Below are 24,828 nucleotides of genomic sequence, written 5' to 3' on the forward strand. Positions count from 1 at the left end.
ATAAACAAGACTATCACTATGTAATATGATTATTATGTTTATACTGCTATCAACTTAAATGATGATGCATTATTTAATTGAGTCTTATAGAAAGCTTATAATTGATTGTAATTTGAATGTATCTGTGACCTTTCCTGCTAACCCTTGACCCCGTTGTGTTTGTCAGTAACTGGATGAGTATAAGGAGTGCTTGTTGCATGAACTCTGTAACGTGCGCAGGAAGAAGCCGCAGCCGCGGTCGGATCCTCCTCCCGGGCCGGACTGCAGATGATCCGCGGGCCCCATGTTGGAGCAGTAACCTGATAGGCGCTTGTTCACAGAGAAGGAGAGGCAAAGATCCTTCCGTCGCGCCCAGAACATCCGACGAAGCCTCGCTTGACGTCCGGGAGACACCTGTAGGGCTCCGTCTAATTAGTGGAAGGCCCAGCGGCGGCCATGGCGCGTTTCGGGGCGCTTTGCGTGGCGACTCTGCTCCAGTTGTGTCACGCAACGATTTACACCAACGACTGGGCGGTGAAAGTAAGAGGCGACCGCGGGTCCGTCGACCGGATGGCGGAGAAGTACGGATTCACCAACCTGGGTCAGGTACGCGTCATCAAGCACGAGGACACCACACACTTACACTCACTGTCGCTGTTGTTTTCAGTGTGTTCTTCCTCACTGCACCGCTGTTTGTTGCTGGAGGCCTGCAGGTCAACAAGGAGCTGAACTAATAACACAAGAACATCCAGGCTAAACCCAGCAGACACCATGAGGACTGTTGCAAAAACAGATCGTCTCCAATCATCTTATCTAACTCCCCACTGGAATTTAAAATAGACTGACTAGACTGCCACATCTGCAACGTCATATTACAATATTAATGGAAATATTCAACTTTATTGTCTACTTGTTTTTGCATGAAAGAGGCAGAAATGTGTCTTTGCTTTGTTCAAAATCTGCTTTCCAGACAGGAAATTGTTAATTAATTATTACACAATTATTATGATTATTAATATTTCCCCCATGCTGAATTTGTCCTCACCGGGTTATTTCACAAGTTTCCCCCTATTTCGAAGAGCGGTTGTTATGGTTACTTGGTTTTTTCACTTGGTTTTGTGCTCGAAGCTTACAAATGAATGGGTTTACGGTACTGTGGATGTGTTTTTTGTTGCTCAACACAAAGGCAGCCAGTTTTTGTTTCATTATAGGTCGTGGAGATTCAGTGAAAGTCATGGAATTTGACATTTGACTAGGAGTTGGAACCCTGATCACATCCAGGCAGGGAAACGTGAGAACACAATAGGAAATATGTTAAAATGAGCAGCACATTCTCTATTTTGAGGACTGAGTTCAGGTTAAAATATAAAAGCTGTGTGCTGAGTTGCTTCAGGAAAGTGTGTGTCCTGACTAATTAAGGTTTTTAATGGCAACGGGGGACAAGCGATTTTCTGTAGATGTATTGGGAGTTTTGCATTACGATTCGCTGCCATCTGCTTGGCAGAAACCAGAGTAATGTTTAATTAATTTCTGTACAATGTCATATTTGACTGTCAAAAGTTTTTTTTGTTTGAGCTACGTCGATGATTCTGCCTCAAAGTGATTAAAAAGGTAATAAGCCTAACTGGTGGAGGTAGTACTAAACTGCCACTAAGCTACTGCAGACGGAAGTTAAAATATTAGCCTAATTATAGGGGCCGAAAGTTTTTTACTTTGGAGGATTCCTGGAGAACTTTTCATATCAGAAGTGAGCAGCTGCCCGTCTACATTACAAGCCTGCCGGGATGTTCGTCGCTGTGAGAAGGATACCAAGCTGCCAAATATATATATATATAATTATTAACAGTTAAACCTTCAGAGAACCAAGATCCAGCACTTTTATTACCAGCTCAATCAAAGTTGCAGAGGATTTCTCAGAACTCATTTACCCCCCAAAAAAATAACAGAACAATAAAAAAAAAAAACAGGAATCAATGATGTTAATGCACCCACAGCAATGACCAAATAAAAAAGCGAAATCAATAAATAATAAAGCAAATAAATGAAAGCGAGCGAGGTCTAGAGGGCAGGCCCATAAAATCCTACACATGTATTCCCCCGGAGGGGGGGGGGGGGGTGTAATGAAAGTCTTGGCTCCGTGTTTCACTGCGGGTGATATGAACCGGGGAGACCCTACGATACTTACTCTTATATTGCCGAGGTCAGAAGTCAAAAAGCACATTTCACAACAGTAACCATTAGGGAATAAATTAGAGTCATAATTTATTCTTGTCACAGAAAATGGCCAACCTTTTGACACCTTTTTATATTAAACATATATTACCCAGAGCTCCTTTTCTTATAAATGAAAAAGAAAATCTGTTTACGTCATGGCGTTGTGGACACACACACACACACACACACACACACACACACACACACACACACACACACACACACACACACACACACACACGAGCAGCAGTGTGGCTGCAGTCTCTCGTGGCTCGGGTTGCTTGAAAAACTATCACAGGTGTAAGGTAGCCGCCCTAATGAAACGCACCGAAAGGCAGATTCATAATTTAACAGCTGTTTAGTGCCGGAGCAGGACGGGCGGCACGCCTTCGCCTGCAAACAAGAGTTAATTTGGAGGGTTTGATGTCCGTTTCCCCTGCAGATCGGAGACCTGAAGAGTTATTACAGTTTTCGCCACCGCAAGACGCCGACGAGGTCGACGTCCTCCAACGCAGACGTGTCTGTGAGCATCGCCAGGGAGACGGAGGTAAAGTAATGGGATATGTGGAGACTCTGCTGGATTATTAATCAGCAGCATGTCCCCCTCCCTCCCTCTGAACACACACATGTTCATGTACGAACGTCTACACACACTCACACAACCACCAAGAGTCAAGAGTCATAGAATAAAAGGTCCAGGATCACACACGACAATTAAACTGTGGTTTATTCTCATTTGGATGTTATTTTTTTGGCCATAATTTCTACCAGTTATAATAATAATTGTATAATAAGATAATTGCTGAGAAAATGGTTGCATCCTCAAAAGGGAAGTCAATTTTCAAAAGAAGGCAACTTCCTCGTTCCTCTTTGGCCTATTTATTGATACAGTTGATTTTACTTATTTATGTATTACTAAGCAGCCAAATAGGGTTATATTCAAACAAGATAAAACAAACATAAGATCATAGACTGTATATAGAAGTGGACGTCACCCATGATGCTTTGTGGACTGCAGTTTTTGAGACCATTGAGACGATAAACTCATGTTTACAAGTGAGAATTCGGGTCATTTTCTCATAGACTTCTATACAATCAGATGTTGTATCGCCCCCTAATGGCCAATAGAAAGAATGCAAATTTACAGCACTTCACATTGCCACCTGAGTCAGATCTACAGCTTTGCTAGCAGGTCTCTGAGTTAATTCAACAGCTGCTGATGTTTCAGAGGTAATACAATGTTGACCATCTTAATTTAGCATGCAGGCATGCTAATTAACCCGCAACAAAAAAAGTCTGATGTCTGAAGAGACTGATGGGTAGGGGTGGGTAAAAATATCGATGCGCTAATATATCGCGATACTTTGTCGCCCAATACAATATTGATTTTTCAACTCCAAAGATCGATTTAAAAAAAAAAAGACTCATGTTTAGACGCGTTGTGAATGCAATACTTTATCCTTTTTTCATTTTATTTTCAATATTTATTCCAGTGAATTTCCTGGGAATTAATAAAATGGAGAGGCTGTTTTGAATGAAATAGTTTTGACTCAATTTGTCCTCTGATCAATATCATCTGATGTACATATACAGGTACTTGTGTTTTCATCTTTATTTATATCGCAATATCGTGATACGTATCGTATCGTGATAAAAGTATTGTGATACGTATCGTATCGTGATAAAAGTATCGTGATATGTATCGTATCGTGAGGTTCCTGCCAATACTTACTCACCCCTACTGATGGGGGATAATAAACCAAAGCAATGGACAGATTAAAAAGTACTTGAAGTTTAGGGTTTACTAAAGTTACTACAAATTCCTCCTGAGCATGTGGACCAGATTTCATCCGTCCAATAGTTGCTGAGATGTTATTGTGATGGACAGACCATCAGCTACATGTGTGTTCCTTTTTTTAAGGTGGAATGGCTCCAACAACAGGTGGTCCACAGAAGAGTGAAGCGGAACTCCAGAGCCACGAAGACCGGACGCCTTCCCGCTGCCCATCCCCCGCCCAACCGCACCCAGACGCGGGCCGATAACAGCTCGGTGTGGAGCAGCCCGTGGAACATTGTGAGTCAGATTCTTTCTTTCATTGACTAAGCTTTACGGAGACACACAAATCCAGACAGACAGAGCTTAGAATAGATTTATTCTTTTTCTCCCGGCGGGGGCTAAAAACCGACGTCCTCCCCGCTCTTCGCTTCCACAGCGCTGCGGCGTCGAGTCCGGCGGCTGCCGGCGGTCTCGTATGAACATCGCGGCGGCCTGGAGGAGAGGCTACACCGGGAAGGGCGTGGTGGTGTCTGTCCTAGATGATGGCATTGAGAGAGAGCATCCGGATCTGGAGCCAAATTATGTAAGTGCCCCGGGATGGGACAGTGTTCCCGGGGAAGGGGGGGGGGGACATTAATCATAAGCCGTTTGGCAGAGCTCTCGGTGTAACAGCGCCGAGCTGAGACAGATATTGCAGGCGGAGCTTTCGGGCCAAAGGTTCGGAAAGGCCGGCCAAGAGTATTGGAATGGACATTAAACGTCTGATCCACTTAACTGCCGAGTGGACTGGTGAATAATGCCCTTTGTGATTTTGTCTGATGAAATGGAGACGGATAGCCGCCGGCGTCTGGTAATGTGCTGCTACTTACTATCCATCTGGTCCAGGATCCGCTCGCCAGTTGTGACGTGAACGGCCGGGACGAAGATCCTTCTCCAAATGATTCCGGCGACGCCTCCAACTAGTGAGTGCTCGTTATTCCTAGATTTCTCTTTGCACCTGTTTCCTCCCCTCCGTCCCCTCCTAACTTTTAATCAAATGCACGCTTTCCTTTCCATGTTTTTTTTTCCGGTAATTACATGCATATATGGATATGCAAATCTCCCACCAGTCTGAATCCCGTCCTCTCACTGGTTTGATGTAACGGAAATAGCCCCGTCTCCTCCTCATGCATATGCATCTAACCTCGTGTTCTGATGTTCTCCTCCCTTCTCTGCAAAGCCATGGGACGCAGTGTGCGGGCGCCGTTGCCGCGGCTGCAAATAGCTCCGGCTGCACGGTCGGCGTCTCGTTCCACGCGCAGATAGGCGGTGAGTCCGAGTGACGCAAACCGGGAGCGCTGAAGGACTTCTGGAGGGTAAAGTTTGGTGTGTAATGAGTTTTGAATGAAAGCTTTCTCCTTTGCCTGTAGGCGTCCGCATGCTGGACGGAGACGTGACGGACGTGGTGGAGGCCCAATCGCTGAGCTTCAGACCCCAGCACATCGATATCTACCTGGCCAGCTGGGGGCCAGAAGACGACGGGGCCACTGTGGAGGGACCCGGGGCTCTCGCTCGCCTCGCTTTACAGAATGGCATCAAAACAGTGAGACGAAGGGGCTTATTTACTTTTTTTCCCCTCCTTATCAATGTGTAAATGTTAACAAATGAATCACCTCGGTCCGCTAATCTCAGGGCCGGCGGGGGAGGGGCTCCCTGTTCGTCTGGGCGTCGGGGAGCGGAGGGCGGCGAGGTGACCACTGCTCCTGCGACGGCTACAGCAGCAGCATCTACACCATCTCCGTCAGCAGCAGCACGCCGACAGGAAGCCGGCCTCGGTTCCTGGAGCGCTGCTCCTCCACGCTCGCCACGGCGCACGCCGGAGGGGAGGCGGAGGAAGTGGTGAGTAGAGTCGGTACTAAATCAAGGTGTTCATCAGGGAATGACACTCCAGCTACACTTTACTGTTATCAACACATGAAGCTTCACCAGATTATTAGGAAGACTTGAGGCACCCAAAATATAAAAAACTAAATTTCACTCGAGGCCTTTATGTTTCTTTTATTTTTTAAATTATTTGTGTCGAACAGCTGAAGGCTCTGCTGGAAGTCTCTGCAAACAACAGTCATCTGTTTACTTGGGTTTAAATGGAGGCGTTTCCCTCAAAGGCATTCTTGTTTTTATCATTTCTATGATCCTGACATCATACGTGTAGCACCAAACGATGAAAATAATGACTTGAATAAAATGTAGCAGCGGTCATGTCTGTCTAAGAACAACTGGAGTTGTGATCGGCTGCAGAGCTAAAAACAGATTATGGAATAAATGAAGTTATGTGTCGTGTTGTGATCTGAATTTTGTTGATTTTCTCCGAGGGTATCCCTTCACACTTGGAGGAGCATTTCTGATACATTTAATATATATATATATTTATATATAACTAATGTGAAAATCCCTGACATAATTCCTGATGCTGATATTTGTAACGTTGCTTCTCCTTGAAGGGATGTCTGGAGTTGGATTTAACATTCCAGCTGCTTGAAGCAGCTCAAAGCTAAAAAAAGAAAAAAACACATTTTGCATGGAGGGTTTGCAGCAAACAACTCCTGCATTTGAGTGTCATAGTCTGAGACACCTGTCAATCACGCAAATACGCCCCAGACTTTCTCTCTATTAACTTTCTTTATGGCGGAACAATAAGTTAGAAACTCACAGGAAGTGAACTGAACTAGCTCGAAGGGGTTGAAGGGTCTATAATCTCATGTGGAACGTCGGTATTTTCCTCCATTCACTTCAACAGATGCAGAGTGTTTTTGAACCCTATAGTTAATTTGCATTAAAGAGGAGCTGTAGTGTGTTTAATGATATAGTAGCAACCTTCCTTTCCAGAGATCCTCCTCTTGAATACATAATTACCTCTTCTAGTTTTGGCTGTGATTGATTGGCAGTGTCTTTGTGTTTTGCATCCATGTAGAAATCCTATAATTATGTGCAAATAATCCTGCACATCGATTCCACGTTAATTTAAACAAACGCTTTGATCTAAATTCGTACCTTTTTGTCTCCTTAAAAGCAAACGACGGCGGCGGATCCGTCTCTCCGTTCGTGTCATGTGCGAGAGCAAGGGGTCATGGGTAAAGCGAGTTGGGGTGACTCATTAGAGTAAATTGGGCGAACACTGAGCGCTGCTCCTCTGGCCTCGAGCTCGCTGAGGGGCTTTGCCTTCTTTGTTAGCGCACCTGACGACACGGCTGCGACACAATCATGCATTCCCGGCAGCACTCCGTCTCTCACAGCACTTCTCAACCCCATTAGCCTCATTTATCGTTTGTCAATTAGTTTAATAAAGCACTGTGGGTTTATTCTCCGGGAGGGAGCTCACAGACGTAAACCCATCTTGTATTAACTCATCATTTTGATGGTATTCTGCGAGATGATATAATGATGGAAATTGGAATGAAATGTAACGGGAAATTCAAGATGCATTTTCAAAAATACACAAAATATAGATTGAGTTGAAGCACTTACATCAGATATGGTAATTAGTGTGCTTGCATCCAGCTGATACATGAATGCGGCTGGCAATCATTTAAAAAAACAAATACAGCTCTGATCCACATAAAATATAAAAAGAAAGAAAATTGTCCAATAGGTTACCTTCCCATCGTGTCCAATTGTTTTCATTAATGTTATTCCTGCAGTTATTTACGAAAGAGGAACCGTTTTGCATTATTTTTATATTGGATTCAAACATATAATATTTATTATTTAAAAAAAGTTTTTATCCAGCAAAATATTCTGTTTCAATCCATATTTGTTAGCCTTCCAAAAATATAATAAAAAAAAAAAAACGCTCTCCGGCCTACAAAGCGAGGCACGTATTAATGGGACTGAAAAAGCACCATAAATTGCATTTTTATCACAAAAATAACGGGTAACGTCGTCATAAAAACTCATCCGGTACAACCCTGCGGTGGACAAATGTGTATCACCTTAAGGTCATGCATCTTATCGCTCAACCCCAATGTAAGTGGACTACATTAAGGCCATCAAGCGGAGAAGAAGACGGCAGGTGAACACTTGTTAAATAATGAAAAGCTAAAACACAACTGTTGCCTAGGTAACGCTGGGTCCAAAGCCGAGCTGCAGACGGGTTCAACCGGAGACATCGCTCTCCGCCGCCATCGCTGCCGGCGTCCTCGCTCTCACTTTGGAGGCCAAGTACGCAGCTTTCTCCCACACACACACACACACACACACACACACACACACACACACACACACACACACACACACACACACACACACACACACCATCCATACATTCAGGCATCGTTACTTGCTTTGCTCCGGTGATGATGATGTGTTTTTGCTCTCTTTGACCTTTTTTCCCTCAGCCCTTCACTAACCTGGAGGGACGTTCAGCACATTATAGTCCGGACATCAAAACCTCATGGTCTCCTGGCTCCTGATTGGCTCGTTAACGGCGCCGGTCACAGAGGTGCTCCCATTGGACGCGCTGCTAAATCTCTTTTCCTCTGCAGTAGATCTTTGCAAGTAGTTTGGAGGAACTTAATAATGACATGATGTCTTTTTGATTCTTCTCGAAACTAATAAGGAAGAAGATGAGCAAAGTTAAGCTAGATAAGCATTTTTTTTTTTTTTTTTTTTTGTAAATGTACTCTCAGCTCTTTTCCTTTTTTTTTTTTTAAGGGAAACTATCAAGCAGCAAGCGCACAAACTAATGAGATACTGTGAGAGCTGCAGTAATAAACGCCTCCAAAGTCCCAGAAGTGGGTGATGTTTTTATAAGCTCCGGCGCCTTTTGTGCCCCAGCTAATGTAGTGTGTGTGTGTGTGTGTGTGTGTGTCTCTGTGTGTGTGTGTGTGTCAGTGAGCCACCTGTATGGCTTCGGCCTGCTGGATGCTGAGAGCATGGTGAAGGAGGCAGAGCGGTGGAAGCGAGTCCCAGCGCAGCACAAGTGCGTGGAGGAGGCTCCCATCCAGCCGAGCAGGTATCGAACCAGCGAGACGTCTCCGCTTTGAGTCGGGGGCTTCTCCTTCATCCCTCCTCCTTTTTATCACACTTTCATCTATTTCTGTCTCGGATTTCTCTCACGTTGACTTTAATTCTCTCTGCCGCTCCCTTCCCTTGTTAGAAGTTTTTCTCTTTTGTGTCTTTATTCTTTTTTTTTTCTCGTCTCCGTGTCGTGACAGGACGATTCATCCCGGCTCGCCGCTGACGTCTGCGTACGAGAGCGCCGGCTGCTCCGGCGAGCGCCTGCGGCACGTCGCTTACGTGGAGCACGTCGTCGTCCGCGTTACCATCGCTCACGGTCGCCGCGGCGACCTTTCCATTAGTCTCACGTCACCTTCGGGCACCATCTCACAGCTGCTAGATAACAGGTAACTAGAGCCGTGTGCAAATAATCATATTAGTGCCCCACATTAAAACACAGCATCCTTCTCCACAGTGATAAACACAGGGATAAATTACATTGTGTTTATTTAAAGCAGAGGTCTTCAATGTGTTTGAGGATGTAACAGTACTTTATAATGATGTATGTATACAATGCCATTAAAATCATAATTGTTGACAGATTCATATATTTATAGAACATATTGTAATTCTATATCTGCATTTCTACATCACAAGTTCACATTAACACAACAATTTACATTTATATTTGCTTATTAGATGTTTAGATTAGATGTATTTTGGGGGTATTTTCATTTTTGGAAAAAAAAAAAAGTTCAGGGACCCCCTGCAGTAACTCTGCGGACCCCCTAGGGGTCCCGGACCCCCCCCCCCCCCCCCCCGGTTGAAGATCTCTGATTTAAATAAAACACATCGAGGGAAAAGTAAATAAGTATATTTGCTTAACTGTTGAAGCTGCTCTAACCATTATATTTAGATCAACAATGGAAGTAGAATTAGCAGCAGCAGTATTATTATTATTATTAGTAGTAGTGGTAGTATTAATCAGGTTTATGTAATGTTTTGCTTTAGGCCTCTTGACGACTCCACTGAAGGCTTTCAGAACTGGGAATTCATGACGACTCACAGCTGGGGGGAGCCGGCAGCCGGGGAGTGGACTTTGAAAATCCAGGATAGTCCGTCTCCGGAGAGAGACGCCACAGAACGAGGTCTGCTCTGCCTCTTTTTTTTGTTTTCACACAGTTTTTATGAAACACATATCGAAGTCGGGTGCAGGCCCTCTTCATCATCTCCTCCTCTCTGTGTCTCCGTTGTTGCACAGGGACCCTGAAGTCGTGGTCTCTGGTGATTTACGGCACCGCCGGGCGGCCGCATCCCCGGCATCGCGTGCGAGCGCGATCGGCCGAGATGCCGGCGGACGGCGACCTCGCTGACGAATACGGCGGTGAGTCATGTCCTCGGCTGGTATTAAGCTGCCCCTTTGTTCCAGCTGAGACCTCTCAGACAGCAGCTAAATGTTAGCATTTGTTCGTTTTTTTTGGGAACTATGTCAGCAATCTGAATGACTTTGTGAGCCCTTTCTCCAGGACCCTGCGACCCAGAATGCAGTGACGACGGGTGTGAGGGGCCCGGCCCCCAGCAGTGCGTCACGTGTTTACACTTTTTTCTCAAGTTCAAGAACAACACAAGGTTGGCACGGTCACACAGCTTCCAGAGCAGTTAATGCATTTACATTTGCACTGTTTTATTGGTTGTTTTATGTACGCTGCCTTTTAAATGACTATGTATCTGTTTTTTTTGTACAGGGAAACCCGTTTCTTTACTGTGCTGATGATGATAAACCCTTTGAAGTAGATCAGCATATGTGGCTGTTATTTCCTCCACGTTTCTTATTGTCTTTGTTTCCGTGTCCGACAGGTTGTGCGTCTCAGATTGTCCCGGGGGATTCTGGGGGGACCGCCGGCGTTGTAAAAGGTGCTACTCCTCCTGCGACAGCTGCACCGGGAGCCGCAGCGACCAGTGCACTTCCTGTCAACCCGGGCGCCACCTGACCGAGGGCGCCGGTACCTGCACGGCCAGCTGTGGGGACGACTCCTACCTCGACCACGGTGGGATTTCTGGCTTTAAATTTGTGTTTTTGTCACATTAAAGAACATCCTGAAGCTTTTTTTTAAGGCTCCACGGCAGAAACAGCAGAGTATGAGCCTCTGTGTGTGTGTGTGTGTGTGTGTGTGTGTGTGTGTGTGTGTGTGTGTGTGTGTGTGTGTGTGTGTGTGTGTGAGAGAGATTGATTAATGGCTCTGATGTGTATTCCACACGTATTGTTTGATTTCCCCACAGATGCAAATATGTGCAGAAAGTGCAGCGAGAGCTGCCTGAAGTGCACCTCCTACAGCATCTGCACTGAATGCAAACCAGACACGAGGTGAGACCGAATTCTCTGATGATGCTTGAATTAACTGCTCGGTAAACACGGCTCCTTCTTCTTCTTCCCTTCCAGCTGCCGAGAATACCGAGCGTCCCCCGTGCACACGCTCTCTCTCTCTGCAGCATCATAAATATTAGGGGAAAAGCTACGCTGTTTATCAACTCTGTATTCAAAAGATTGATTATCCTTCTCTTTCCACACACGCGGCTCAAAAGTAATGTGTTTTGATTTCCATTTCCATTCCATTATTGCAAGAAAACAAAAAACATTCCCTGTCAAATCCACCATACTGTGAGAAGTTTCCGGAATACTGTGTTCAGTGACTCAGTTGGTCGAGTGCTTGTGGTGGTGTGCTGTGGGTTGGAGAACTGAGTCTTCAGTCTGGGCGATGAGTCATCCCCACGGTGTCGTGCGATTGGTTGCGCGTGTCACGGCACCACATGCTCTCTCTGCAGTCTGCAGGGGAACCGCTGCCAGCCGAGCTGCACGCCGGCGTCCTACCACGACGCGCAGGAAGGCGCGTGCAAGCCCTGTCACGAGGCCTGCGCCACCTGTGCAGGTGAGGGCAAAGGTCAAAGGGTCGCGAACTGCCCTGAAAAGGTCTTAAATGTCATTAAAACACACGTATTTGTCTGCGGGGCGTCAGGCGCCGGCGCAGCGGCGTGCAACCGTTGTGCAGAAGGCTTCCTGATGGAGGAGTGGAGGTGCGTGTCGTCCTGCAGCGCTGCCTTCTACGCCACAGAGACAAACCCAGAGATAGCTGACGGGCAGAGGATATGTAGGAGGTGAGCTCTGGTGTGTGTGTGTGTGTGTGTGTGTATGTGTGTGTGTGTGTGTGTGTGTGTGTGTTCAGGTGTGGGCGGTTTGTTTATCTGCTGATGGCAGGCCTTGTTCTGCTGGTTGCGTTCTGAGAGTGTGCTTGTTTTCATGCCCGTTTGGAGTAGTTTTTATTTCTGTCTTTATTTTTTATCTCTGTGGGTGTGTTTTTTTACGTGTGCGTTTGTGCGTTGAGTCTCTGCGCTCTCGTCCTCAGGTGCGACGCCAGCTGTCTCACCTGTGCGGGGGCGAGCGGCGGGAACTGCAGCAGCTGTTCCGGCGGACTCAGCCTGCAGGCCGGAGCGTGCGTCGTCAACACGGCGTGCCCAGACGGTCAGTCGGCCTCCACCACGTGTTGATCGCAAATAATTACATTATTAGGATAATCAGATAGATATCGTTGAAAACGCCGTCTAGTTCACATGGTAGACAAAATACAGTCTGATAGCATTTTCTACCCTTTATTTATGCAGGGAGACCTTATTATTTGTGATCAACTTATTTAATATGATTGTTTTTCAGTAAACAAATTATGTCCAATAAAAAAAACCATTTATTTTGTTTATTTATTTATTTTAAATTTTTTATTTTAATTACATATATACACAAAATTGCATATATGTTAAAAACGCAAAAAACAAGAATATAAACGTACTGAATTTTTTATATATATATATTTATTTTATTTTATTTATTTATTTTCGTTGGTCTCCAGGATTCCTTATTTTATTTTTCATTAAATATTATTATTTCATTTGTTTTTTACAGCTACTAAATACTATGATTATTAATATTACTGTTAATTATTTGCAAATTTCTAAGCATCATTTCATGATTTTTGGAAAAATCGCAATTATTTTCAAACTTCTTGTTGTTTGATGGAAGTATAGAGATTGTTTATATCTCCATATGTATGTTTTTACAACGTGATAATTACTTAATTCTGAGTAAAATCATAAGTCAGTCATGTTTATGTGTAAAAATCTGCCGTTTTGCTTATGAGGCGTTGAACCTTTGGTGTCGGCGCCTCAGATGGTTGTTCATGTCTGAGTCAGCGTGTTTCTCCGCTGCGTGTCCATCAGGAGCGTACCAGGGCGCGAGCGGAAAGTGCCACGCGTGCGATGCAACGTGCCTGAAGTGCACGGGCCCGCGGAGAGAAGACTGCATCAGCTGTGCTCCTTCACGGTGAGTTGCTCTCCACTTCTCAGATCCGGGATCATTAATTCATCCCACCGTTTCTCTGATTGCGGTGTTCGAACAATCAAAGCAAGCAGGAAGATGCTGACTCATTATTCTGGAATAGAAATTAGCTGTTTGTGTTCTAAAAGCCCGAGTCGCCTCTGATTCAGACAAAAATGTGCATGAAGTGAAGCGGAGCTGAAACGATCAGTCGCTTAGTTGATGAATCGATTTGAAAGAGAAACTCTTATTGTGATTTATGAAACGTTCCGGTAAGTGTTAGATAAAATGTCAAAGAGAGAGAGAGATGTTCTACACCTCTGATGATTGTAAACTGAACATCTTTTTAGATGATTGGACGAATAAATGTGGTATTTGATGATTAATTGAAAAAAAAAAGATGAATGCATTGGATTTAATATGGATATGGCATGAAATGCTTTTCTACATAAATTTAACCACTGAACAATTTCTGATCAAAGACAGTCATTCCCTCCACACACTGTGGGTAGGTTGATGCTGATTTATTGCTCATCAGCAGATTGATTGTATATCAGAAATGTGATTTTCCAATGATCAGCATCACTGTCTCTCATTCTCTCATTCCCACCGAGGCATAATTCATACCTGTTGCTTTCGTCGGCTGCAGCGCTCTAGACGAAGGCCGCTGCGTGGTGCAGTGTGCAAAGGGCAAGTACCAGTCGGGAGGTCAGTGTCACCTGTGTGACCACACATGTGACACCTGCGTGGACGCCGACGCCGCCAACTGTACCAGCTGTGACACCGGTGAGGATCATGCTGCGGCAGACATAGTGATCGCTTCATTTTTCATATATCAGTCCACATATTACTGATCATGTTTATCAGTTGCTACCATGGCAACAGGAAATAATAACTCAATTATGACAACTTTGCCTCTCAGGAACTGTTATACTCACTCATACATATACAGTATACTCCTTTTAAAAAGTTCTCTTAAAAGGGGCCAACAAATCAAATGTATTATTATTATTATTAGAAATATTGATCCGAGCAGATTTAAGAACAACAACTTAAAGAGTTGCATTCAAAAAATAAATACTTAACTGAATGTTTTGTGCGTTGAACTTGACAAATGGGTGTATTTTCTCAACTTGACACCAAAACTGAAACGTGGATTATGACCCAGGAGGTTCAACGTGGTGGTTTTCCGTCTGTCCTGCAGATAAGTTTGGGGTGCAGCGTTACCTGTATGGAGGCCTGTGTGTGGACGCCTGCCCCGAGGCCTTCTACCACACCAAGGAGAGGAGCTGCCAGTCCTGCTCGGACCACTGCCGGCTCTGCACCGGCCCCGCCCACTGCCTCCAGTGCAACTCCTCCTACTACGTCTCTGACGGAGGGTGTGTGAAGCAGGAGTGTGGAGAAGGTAAAACGAGGTCACTTTCTTTGTTCTTTCTGGTCTCCTTACATCCGTCACGCTGCAGTGTCACAGATGACCTTGAGAAGCAGCGTCTCACACCTGCAGCACCCCTCTCACCCTCTTTCACACTCTTTTTTTTAACCTCAGGGGAGGTGGAGGACCCGGATTACGACGACTGCATGGCCTGCGAGGAGGGCTGCAGGAAGTGTGTCCTGTGTAAGTCGCGGCTCGGCTGCCTTAATAAAGTTTCTTCCGATTGAACCTACAGAGGACGGAGCTCCCCTCCTCAGCGTGTTGCCGACCGTGCGAGAGGGTTTCTCCTGGTAGATCCTGTTTTTTTAATAAAAAGAGAGTTTTTTTTCTGTCTGCTTTCAACAGATAACCCCAGGCATTGCCTTTCCTGCACTGAGGGCTTTTACAAGTAAGGCTGCGTGCCTCACTGTCGCCACGTGTGATCTCGCCTCTCTGCACCCGCTCTGCCTTTCAGTTCACTGATATGCTAGACTGAAAGAGCCCTTTTTATTCCTCTGTGTGTGTGTGTGTGTGTGTGTGTGTGTGTGTGTGTGTGTGTGGGTAAAAGGCAGGTATAGACTGCTGCTTTCTGTTATCAGTTTTCAGGACGGCTGCTACAGAAACTGCCCGGCTAAGACGTACAGCGTGCAAGAGGCGATGATCTGCGTTCCGTGTGATGACAGCTGTGTGAGCTGTGATGAACACGAGTGCTACTGGTGTGAGACCGACCTCTTCTTATCAGGTAGACCCGCCCCCTCACCCCCGACACGACGGCATGAAGCATCATTTCATTGGTGGAGGAAGTATACAGAACTTTCACAGAACAGCAATACTGCAATATAAACTACTTACATGTTGACACTTGGAATGTGAGTGTTATCCTATTAAATATATTTATATATTATTATATGTTATATTATGAATTATTATTGCTGATGCATTAATGTGTAAATGGGTTTTTTATATTGTTTTTATTCTAAAACTATGCATCATCATGTTTTCTACATACAAACACACACAATTACAGCTCTCAGATAAATGTAGTGGAGTATGTATAGAGCAGCAGGAACCTCAAATGTGTACTTATATATATAGTACTTGTAACATGTACTTTATGACATTCCACCTCTGGGGAGTCCAGAATTTGACTTGAAGTAAAAAAAAAAATACAGGTGATGCACAGTTACAGATCCGTCTGCTGCTTCAGCACCACGGACAGCGCCGCAGATTCATCACAGCATCGTTGGGTTGTTGATGACTCCGAGCGTCACTCCTCAAATGACTATTTGATTGTTTTAGTAGAACTGATGCAGCATTTGCAATTTGCAAATGTTACAGCAGGTCAAGCTTATTCTATCTACTTCCTTAACTACTGTATCGGGTAATTTAATATCTGACGGTGCATTTTTGAAAAGATGATGACTCGCTACTCATTTAACCCTAGTAACCGGTTAGTGCTTTCTTAATCTACCCACCCAAGTGAGATTCTTTTTAAGAGCTTGCACCATCTAAGATGCCAGCCGGCTCTATTTGCACTATAAATAGACATGAATGTGTATAATTGGTGTTCCCCTTTAAGGGAAAGCACCTTAAAATAGCGAGTCTGCTAAGTTGGTCACATGCAATATTGATTTCAAGAAAACACAGAAACGTTCTACTTTTTCCTTCCAGAGGGGAGCTGCGTTTCGGTGTGTCCTGACGGTTCCTATGGCGACGAAGACACCAACGACTGCGAGGAGTGCCACTCGGCCTGCGTGACGTGCGGCGGCCCGGAGGACGACGACTGCCTGTCCTGCGAGGAAGGGAAGCTTCTGGAGAACGGGGAGTGCGTCTCTGACCACGAGGTCTGTCCCATTAAGACCTTTCGCAGCGGTGAGACTAATACTTATGTATTCCACTAATCCATCTATCTGCTCATAATGAATCAGGGATTTGGGCACTTTCAAGGGGGCAGAAAAGAAATCTTGGAGGGTAATTGGTCTGCGTGCCACCGTCCCTGAACTCCGTACCAACTTAAGTACTCGGACCGGGCAGCGCTGCTGAGCGGCCGCCAGATACGGACTTTGAAATAATTGATTGTGTATGCCGAACATTTATTTCCCACTAAGAATTAGTTGGACGGACCTTTCAAACAACATATGGTAATTAGTGCGGGGCAAGACATCTTAATTATAGGAACCAAAGTAACTCTTGAGAAAAGTACATAGGTTGAAACAAAGGTTAGACTTGAACACAGAGAAGTAAAGTTATTCGTCAACTTTTAACCTCAGCCAAATACCAAACTTCAGATTATGAAGAGGGGATTTATGTTAAATTCTGTTCGAAGACATTTTAAGGAAACAAGCTTTCTTGCTGAGAGTATTATACTGCTCTCAAATATTAGTACACTAAATATGAAGCTAGCCAGGAGGGAAGTAGCTTAGCATAGCACAGAGACTGGAAGCAGGGGGAACGGCTAGCCTGGCTCATCAATACGCCCATCCGAGAGATAATTACAGCACAGAACCCGACCCAACAATGTTTAAAATCCCTGTAATTATTATGTATATTATTATTTATAGCATCTTTCTACACAAGACTTCTAAAAGTACGACATAATAAGAGACATGGATTGATAAATACAATTTAAAGGTTTTGGTTGGCAGATGTTTTTGGACAGATAAACCCCCCCCCTGCTTCCAGTGCTAATGCTAAGCTAACTAATAACCTGCTGGATCTAAGCTTCATGTTATGGCACACAGAATTAAAAATGGTAGAAAAATTCCCAAAAAGTGTATTTCCCAAAATGGACTAACTATAGAAACCTCTGTTTCCCGCCTCATTCTGTAACTAAGAAGGTTGCCTCCCGCTGTCAGGAGAGTGAATCCATACTACTGGTGCTGGATCAGGGTTAGCTCTCCTGCTGTAGCTCTATCATCCACATCACCGTGTTGCCTTCCCCCCCCTAGAGGACGGAGAGTGTGACGACTGCCACCCCTCCTGTGAGTCCTGCTCCGGAGAAGAGAAGAACCAGTGCACCAAATGTCCAAAAGGTCCGTAGATCAGATTCACGTTCACACCCCAGCACATCCGGCACGGTGACGATGTTTACCCCGTCTTCCTCCTGCAGGCCGGTTTCTAAGCACGCAGCAGACGTGCGTGTCCAAGTGTCCGGGGGGTTTCGTTGCCAGCCGGCTGAGCGGCGTGTGTGAATCCTGCCCGCCGGGCTGTTTGCTGTGTGTGGACGGGCAGCACTGTACGCGGTGTGTGAGCTCTCGTAGAGCGCCGCTCCTCCTGCAGGCGGGACAGTGTGTCCAGCAGTGTGTCAGGTCAGGGGGTCAAACCTATCAATCTGGATTTATTCATGTTTGTTCTTGCTTTTTATACACTGGGACATGAATGTGCTCCACTTTTATCATCTAGAATGTTCTCAAATTTAACCCTGACGGCAAAATCATGTTGAAATCACATGTTTTGGACAAGCAGGTCAGATGTCGCGACCTCTGTGGAGCCAAAAATAAATTCAGCTGGCCTCGATTCTGACATTTCCTACTCGATGTTTATGTGCCATTAAATTGTCACGTCCTTGAGTTTGAAAGAATGCCGTGTCCTTGTGGAGAGGTCCTTGAATCTCCATTAGCACCGAGATGACTCGTTCAACTTTTTGGCCATTGACTGTTTTAGAAATACACGACCGTCGGGATGAGTTGTTAGTCGTCTTCCTTAGACTGAAGCAAAATGTCCACATTTCTACACAGTCCAGCTGGACACACACAAGGAAAACAAATCGATTTATTACTCGACAGTGTTCATACTTGCCTTAAGTAGGAATTTGAAGGCATCGCATCTGTTTTGTAAAACATCTGAGGATGCAAACGTGTGCTCTCCGTCTCACAGGGGTTACCCAGCAGGCCCGGTGTGTCGGAGCTGCGCCGCCGGCTGCTCCTCCTGCGGGAAGAACGCCACCCACTGCCTCGGCTGTGACCCGCCCCTCCTCCTACACAAACACCAGTGCGTGGAGGCGTGTCCTCCGGCGCACGCCGTGCGGGACGGGGAGTGCCAGCGCTGCCCCTCGGCCTGCTGGGAGTGCAGCCCGCTCGGGGGGTGCACAGGTACCGAAACCAGTGAAAACCAGAATGTTCTCTTTAGCTCTCCATCATTGTGGATAGCGTTATTTAGTAGTTATGTCTTCTTAATTATGATCAATGTTTTAATACATTTAAGACACTCACTCCCCTGCCAGCATGTAGCCTATTGAAAGTCTATTTTCCTTCACGTCGTGTCCCGTTTTGTAAGTGTGTGATATGCGTGGCAGACGGAGGGAGGACGTTTCTTTCTCCTTCACCTCCAGCCGTACGGCCGCCTGGTTCACGTTGACTGAATGGAGGCCGTTGTTTCTGCAGGCTGCGAGGAGTATCACTTCCTCCACGAGGGCCTGTGTGTGCTGGACTGTCCCCCGAGGTTCTTCGAGGACAAAGAGCAGAGGGAGTGTCTGCGTTGCCACGCCGACTGCGCTTTGTGCGACGGGCCGAACGCCAACGACTGCGACGCCTGCACGGACCCGGACGCCGCCCTGCGCAGCGGGGCGTGTCTGGCTGCATGCCCCGCCCCCACATTCAGAGACGCTGCGACGGGGGAATGTGAAGGTACGACACACAAACACCTTTTCAAAGTTTAGCCCACTTTGAGATGTTTCATAGATTTTTATTATACATTCATACATTCAGAGCTCCTGCCCTTTTTGCATACGACAAAGTCAGAGATGCTCCATTTTCTCCTAACAATGCAACTTTTCTTTTTTTGTCCTGCAAAGCGTTCTATATGCATTTCCTCAATTAGACTCTCTGCTATGCCGGAGTGCGTTCCCTGACTTCTGCAGAGACTAAAATAGCAACGCTTTCCAGACGGATAACAGGCAGCTGTCAAACCATGAAACGGGGGAACAACGATGCCGGAGACGGTTCCCCAGAGAAAGACGCGCTCCGGTTTTGTTATTCAAACGACACATGGCGTGTTTCTCCCAGGAAAGATGTTGTGGGCGATGCCCGCTTATGTTGCTACGTAGACGTTTAAAAGGAAGCGCGTTGCTGCACAGATGGACAGACGGGGATTATTAATGTTTGTTTTCATCTGAAGTGAAAATGTTTTCACAGATTACACTTGGAGAACCAGATCAGACAACATTTATTACTACAGAAACTGGATGAATAATTAAAATCTTTTTTATTTTCCGTTTGATTTTATTATATATAAAAAATATATTCTATTTTTTTTTTTTTTTTTTCATTTTTTTTTATTGAAATCGAAAGTGGAGTACATTATACAGCATTTAATAATTTTTTCAAAGAAAAAAAAAATATATATATATATATATATATATTTTTTTTTTTTTTTTTAATTTTTATATATTTTATATTTTTTTTATTTATATATATATATATATATATATATATATATATATATCATTTTCTTTAAAAAATAATAAAAAAATGAAAATAATAATAATAAAATCAACAAAAATGATATATACCTACCTTTAGGTACATACATACATAAACATGCATATATATATATTTATATATATATATTACACATACAAAAATACAGACCTAATATATTTAAATACCAAATATACTTTTACCTAGTTAGATATGCGATGGATAACATATGGATTCTTCTTTGTCCTCGTGTCTCCAGACTGCGATGCATCCTGCCTTACTTGCTCCCACGCTGGCTCGTGCACCAGCTGCAGAGAGGGTCAAAGGTTAGAGGGCCACGGCCGCTGTGTGCCGGCGGCCAACAACTGCTCGCCGCACCAGTACGCCGATCGGGACGGAGAATGCCACCCGTGTCACAAATACTGCCACCACTGTTCAGGCCCCGGCAAATCTCACTGTCTGAGCTGCAACCAGAGACATCTCCTGCTCAGTGAGTCCACCTCGGCCTTTGTTTGTGAATTCTCTCAAGAAGAATCAGCCGGAAACCGTGTGTGTGTGTGTGTGTGTGTGTGTGTGTGTGTGTGTGTGTGTGTGTGTGTGTGTGTGTGTGTGTGTGTGTGTGTGTGTGTGTGTGTGTGTGTGTGTGTGTGTGTGTGTGTCTGCAGATGGCACCTGCGTGGACGGATGCCCCGCGGGCCACTATGAGGACGAGTCGGGGCAGAAGTGTGAACCCTGCCACCCTTCCTGTCAGTCCTGCGTCGGAAAGCACAGCCACGAGTGCCTCGCCTGCAGAGCCCGCCTCTTCCGAGAGGGCAAGGAGTGCGTGGAGACCTGCCAGCACAGGTAGACCTCCGTCCAGCTGCGCCGCTCATCCGTCACGCTAAGTGCACTCGCACGGCCGTCGTTCGTTAATAAAAGATCAGCCGAGTCACTTACTGTCACCGCGGACACTTGAAGGTTTTTGCTTTTTCTTCGGAGAATGGAGTTTGGGGATTTCGCCTGAGATTTAAAAAGCCCTTCGTGTGGCCTATAAATGCTAATTAGACTTTTATTTGGGGTTGCGGTGATTGAGGGAGTTAAATTAATGTGCCGTTAAATTGAGGCGCAGTTAAATACTCCTGAGAAAACACAAAGAGGGACACAAATGGTATTTACTCCACCCTTCATACTCTCAGAGTGTAGCAAAGGAGAAAACCATCACTTTGAATTTGGACTGCAGAGAGCGTCGTGAGGAGCGGCGGTTTGAAGTGTTTTGTCATGGCGTCGATGCTCTCGTGGCGTCTTGGGTCTTCATGGCGTCTGAACGCTCCACACGCTTCCGTAAAGCTCAGTGTGTGACTGAGTAGCGGCGGACGGGAAATCCCTTTGAGTGCAAAACAAAACTCCGATCTCATCTCCTGTTTTTAATTGAATGTAATCTGTCATAAGTTTCTCGCCGTCTATCCGACAGTCACTATGGCAACGCGGGCTCCAGGACGTGCGAGAAGTGCGACCCGAGCTGCGAGGAGTGCGTCGGGGGCGGCGAGGACAGCTGCCTGAGCTGCGCTCCGGGTCTCGTCTACTTGCGGCGGGAAGGCCGCTGCCTCCCGTCGTGCCCGCGGGGATTCTACCAGGACGCGGCGCACCGGACCTGCGAGCCGTGCCACGCCAGCTGCAGAGCGTGCTCGGGTAGGAGCGCCCACTCACCAGTTATCACGCAGGCAGACGCACCTGAAGGCGATGAGATCACGATGCCTTTTATCCAGGGATGAGCACACGTGACACCGTAGTGATGATTGACGTACTCTACATCCCCGTACATTCACCTTGAAAGAAGATCCTGCACAACTTATGTGCACTATTTATTTAATCTAAAGTTTAATTAATCAAGTTTTTTTGTTAGAATCAACAAATCCAATGAAAAGCCCAAAATATGGAGTTTTTCTCTGATTACTTCCCCAGCAGGTCTTATGGAAGATATATATCTAATATAAAAACACATTATAAATATATGCTCTTATTTAATCACATTTTTTTTTTTTTTTTTTTTTTGGCCAAGCCATTTTTTTATGTTATTTGTAGAAGAAGGTAAATTCCTCAAACAGGAGTAAATGTTAGTTTTTCCAGATCAGGACTGTGTTGTGTTGTGGGATCGACTGAAATCAATCATAGTGAATGAAAAGGTTCAATGGATCACTATTGAACAGAGGTGAATATCAGGCTTTTGGCTAAACAGGCAATACTTGTTAGTAGGATCAATTCATTGTTGGTTTTGCTATATATATATATATATATATATATATATATATATATATATATATATATATACAGTATATATATATATATTATTTGTAAAACTGCAGATTAGCCCCTTTTTAATTCCTCATGTGTCCTGCAGGAAGAGATCCCCGGTCATGTGACTCCTGTTACCCCGGTTACCTGCTCTCAGATGGCATGTGTGAGTCCATGTGCAACATAGGCTTGTATCCTGTCATAAAGGTAACCACACTTTTTTTTATTCATTTATTTATCTTTTTTAACTATTAACTTTAAAAAAAAAAAAAAAAAATGCTTACCTTGTCCTTGCTCCTCCAAAAAACAATTCTCACTAATGTTTTGGCCCCGGGTCATGTAACTCCGGCTGCACTGGGAGAAATCTCAACCGGCAGTAGAAATCTCTTGGCTCGTGCTGTGAGCGACTGACTGAATGTGTCTGGCAGGTAGCTTCTAACTAATTGATTTAAGCTGACGGGCAGTGCATCACTTATATTCAGTGCTTTTTTAAGAAATGAGGAGTTTTTTGGAGGAGAATGGGCGGTTGTGATGTAGAAATGTCTTCATCAGTCCTTCCTCTCGCCCCCTCATCAGGATTCAGGTCACACGTGTGAGGACTGCGACGCCTCCTGTATGGAGTGCCGAGGGCCGGGGTCGGCCAACTGCACCGTGTGTCCCACTCAGACCATCTTAGAGGCTGGAGGACGCTGTCTGCTTTGTTGCCGCCGTGAGGAAGAAGAGGAGGAGGAAGAGGAGGAGGAAGAGGAGGCGGCCGCGGCGCAGCAGGACTGTTGTAACTGCACCGAGACTCGAGGTCAGTTTTTGCTTCTTTTTTTTTTATTCAGTTTCGTTTTATCACCTTTTTCTGATTTTACAGAGGAAGGAGCTCAAGCTGTAACTAATTAACATTTTCATTATTTATTAATCTGTTGATTTATTTATTTATTTTAGAATTTGTTACCAACAAAAAATGTCCCAGAGCCCAAGGTCTAATCTTTGAGTGGCTTGTTTTGCACCTTCAAATATAGTACTGGTGGTTTTATCATACACTATGACAATATTTTGGCATACTATACTGTGAAAGTTTTTACCGTTTTTGTGTCATAACATACTACATTTTATTATTATACTATGACTTCTTTTGCGGTTTTTGAGAAAAAACTATTGTGACATTTATGACCTTTTATTGGCAACTTTTACATTTTACCTGACCTTTTGATTTTCTGACTAAACTATGACTTTTTCCAGCATTTATGACTTCCTATGCTTTTTTTTTAAATGACATTTCATTAATTTTATTTACTATGATATTTTATAATATACTTTATTATGACTTAATGTCATTACGTTTTTAGGACATATTAATAAGATTTTGAATTCTTCAAGACATTTCATGACAAAACTATTTTAATGGTATTTTGATGACATGCCATACTGTACTGTGTTATGACATTTTAGGAAATACTATAATATTACACACTAGACGACAGCATTTTACATTTCTGACTCACTATAATGTGACATTTGAGAGGTTGGAACAAACAAACATGACTCATCAATCTACTAACGCGATCAGCAGTGAGAAATGCTTGCTGACAGCGTGTCTGAGACTTCCTGTCTGTTTCTAGGCGAGTGCATCCTCAGCACCAACTTGGCGTTCAGGAATGACGAGGAAGAGGAGGCCAGAGGTAACCTGGCGATCTTCATCGTGGCCTGCGTGCTGCTGGTGCTGGGCCTGGTGGCCGTGGTCTTCCTCATCAGGCGCTCCCGCTCCAAGAGAGCGCCCCCGGACATCACGCCCCGCGGCTACGAGAAACTGGGCTCCGGCGGGGGATTCGGAGGCGGCGGCTACAGCTCCGCTACCTCCACGTCGTACAGCGGGCGCACAAGCTTGTCCGGAGGTCGGGTCCAGGAGACTCAGTTGGTTGACGTCACCGGACGTCGCTCAGGGAATAAACATGACGACGACGATGACGACGACGAAGATGAGGACATCGTCTACATGGGCCAGGACGGCACCGTGTACAGGAAGTTCCGGTACGGACAGCTGGGAGACGACAACGAGGACGAGATGGAGTACGACGATGAGAGCTACACGTTCCGGTGAAGTACCAGAACTTCTCTAAAGGAACATTTCTACTTATTTCCTCTGCTGTTTTATCTCCTCCTGCCTTGAAACATGAGTTATTTATTTAGAGCTACATTTTACAAAATGTGCTGCAAAAAAAGTTTTGCATTCTTAAGAACTTTTTACACAAATTATCTTGATTTTCTGGACTTTGTTTGGACGACATCCTACATAACATAATTTATTCATGGCCGTTTTACTAGTTTTGACAGTTTCGTTAATCGTATTATTCATCTTTTTAATTGTTGCGGTGTTGCATTAGCATTTAAAATGATTGGTCGTGGTTTTCCTTTTTGCCTTTTCTAATTTCTC

The 24,828-nt window shown here is 44.9% G+C and overlaps 1 protein-coding gene across 1 annotated transcript; it reads left to right on the forward strand.

The window, feature by feature from the left end:
- The first annotated feature begins 359 nt into the window (after positions 1–359).
- On the forward strand, positions 360–24,828 carry pcsk5a (proprotein convertase subtilisin/kexin type 5a). Its single transcript, XM_084035622.1, has 37 exons — positions 360–585; positions 2,636–2,740; positions 4,115–4,267; positions 4,407–4,553; positions 4,856–4,932; positions 5,190–5,278; positions 5,380–5,552; positions 5,642–5,848; positions 8,067–8,167; positions 8,344–8,447; positions 8,840–8,960; positions 9,163–9,351; positions 9,956–10,092; positions 10,206–10,328; positions 10,471–10,573; positions 10,802–10,992; positions 11,225–11,309; positions 11,768–11,871; positions 11,959–12,097; positions 12,346–12,461; positions 13,211–13,313; positions 13,957–14,093; positions 14,512–14,712; positions 14,854–14,922; positions 15,085–15,127; positions 15,318–15,460; positions 16,390–16,590; positions 17,667–17,750; positions 17,828–18,026; positions 18,595–18,809; positions 19,101–19,343; positions 20,395–20,625; positions 20,801–20,978; positions 21,586–21,803; positions 22,513–22,613; positions 22,983–23,202; positions 24,017–24,828. The coding sequence occupies exons 1-37, from the start codon at positions 436–438 to the stop codon at positions 24,493–24,495; spliced, it is 5,679 nt and encodes a 1,892-aa protein (XP_083891748.1). The 5' UTR covers positions 360–435; the 3' UTR covers positions 24,496–24,828.

This window comes from Eutrigla gurnardus, assembly GCF_963514095.1.
Source record: "Eutrigla gurnardus genome assembly, chromosome: 19".
Lineage (NCBI taxonomy): Eukaryota > Metazoa > Chordata > Actinopteri > Perciformes > Triglidae > Eutrigla > Eutrigla gurnardus.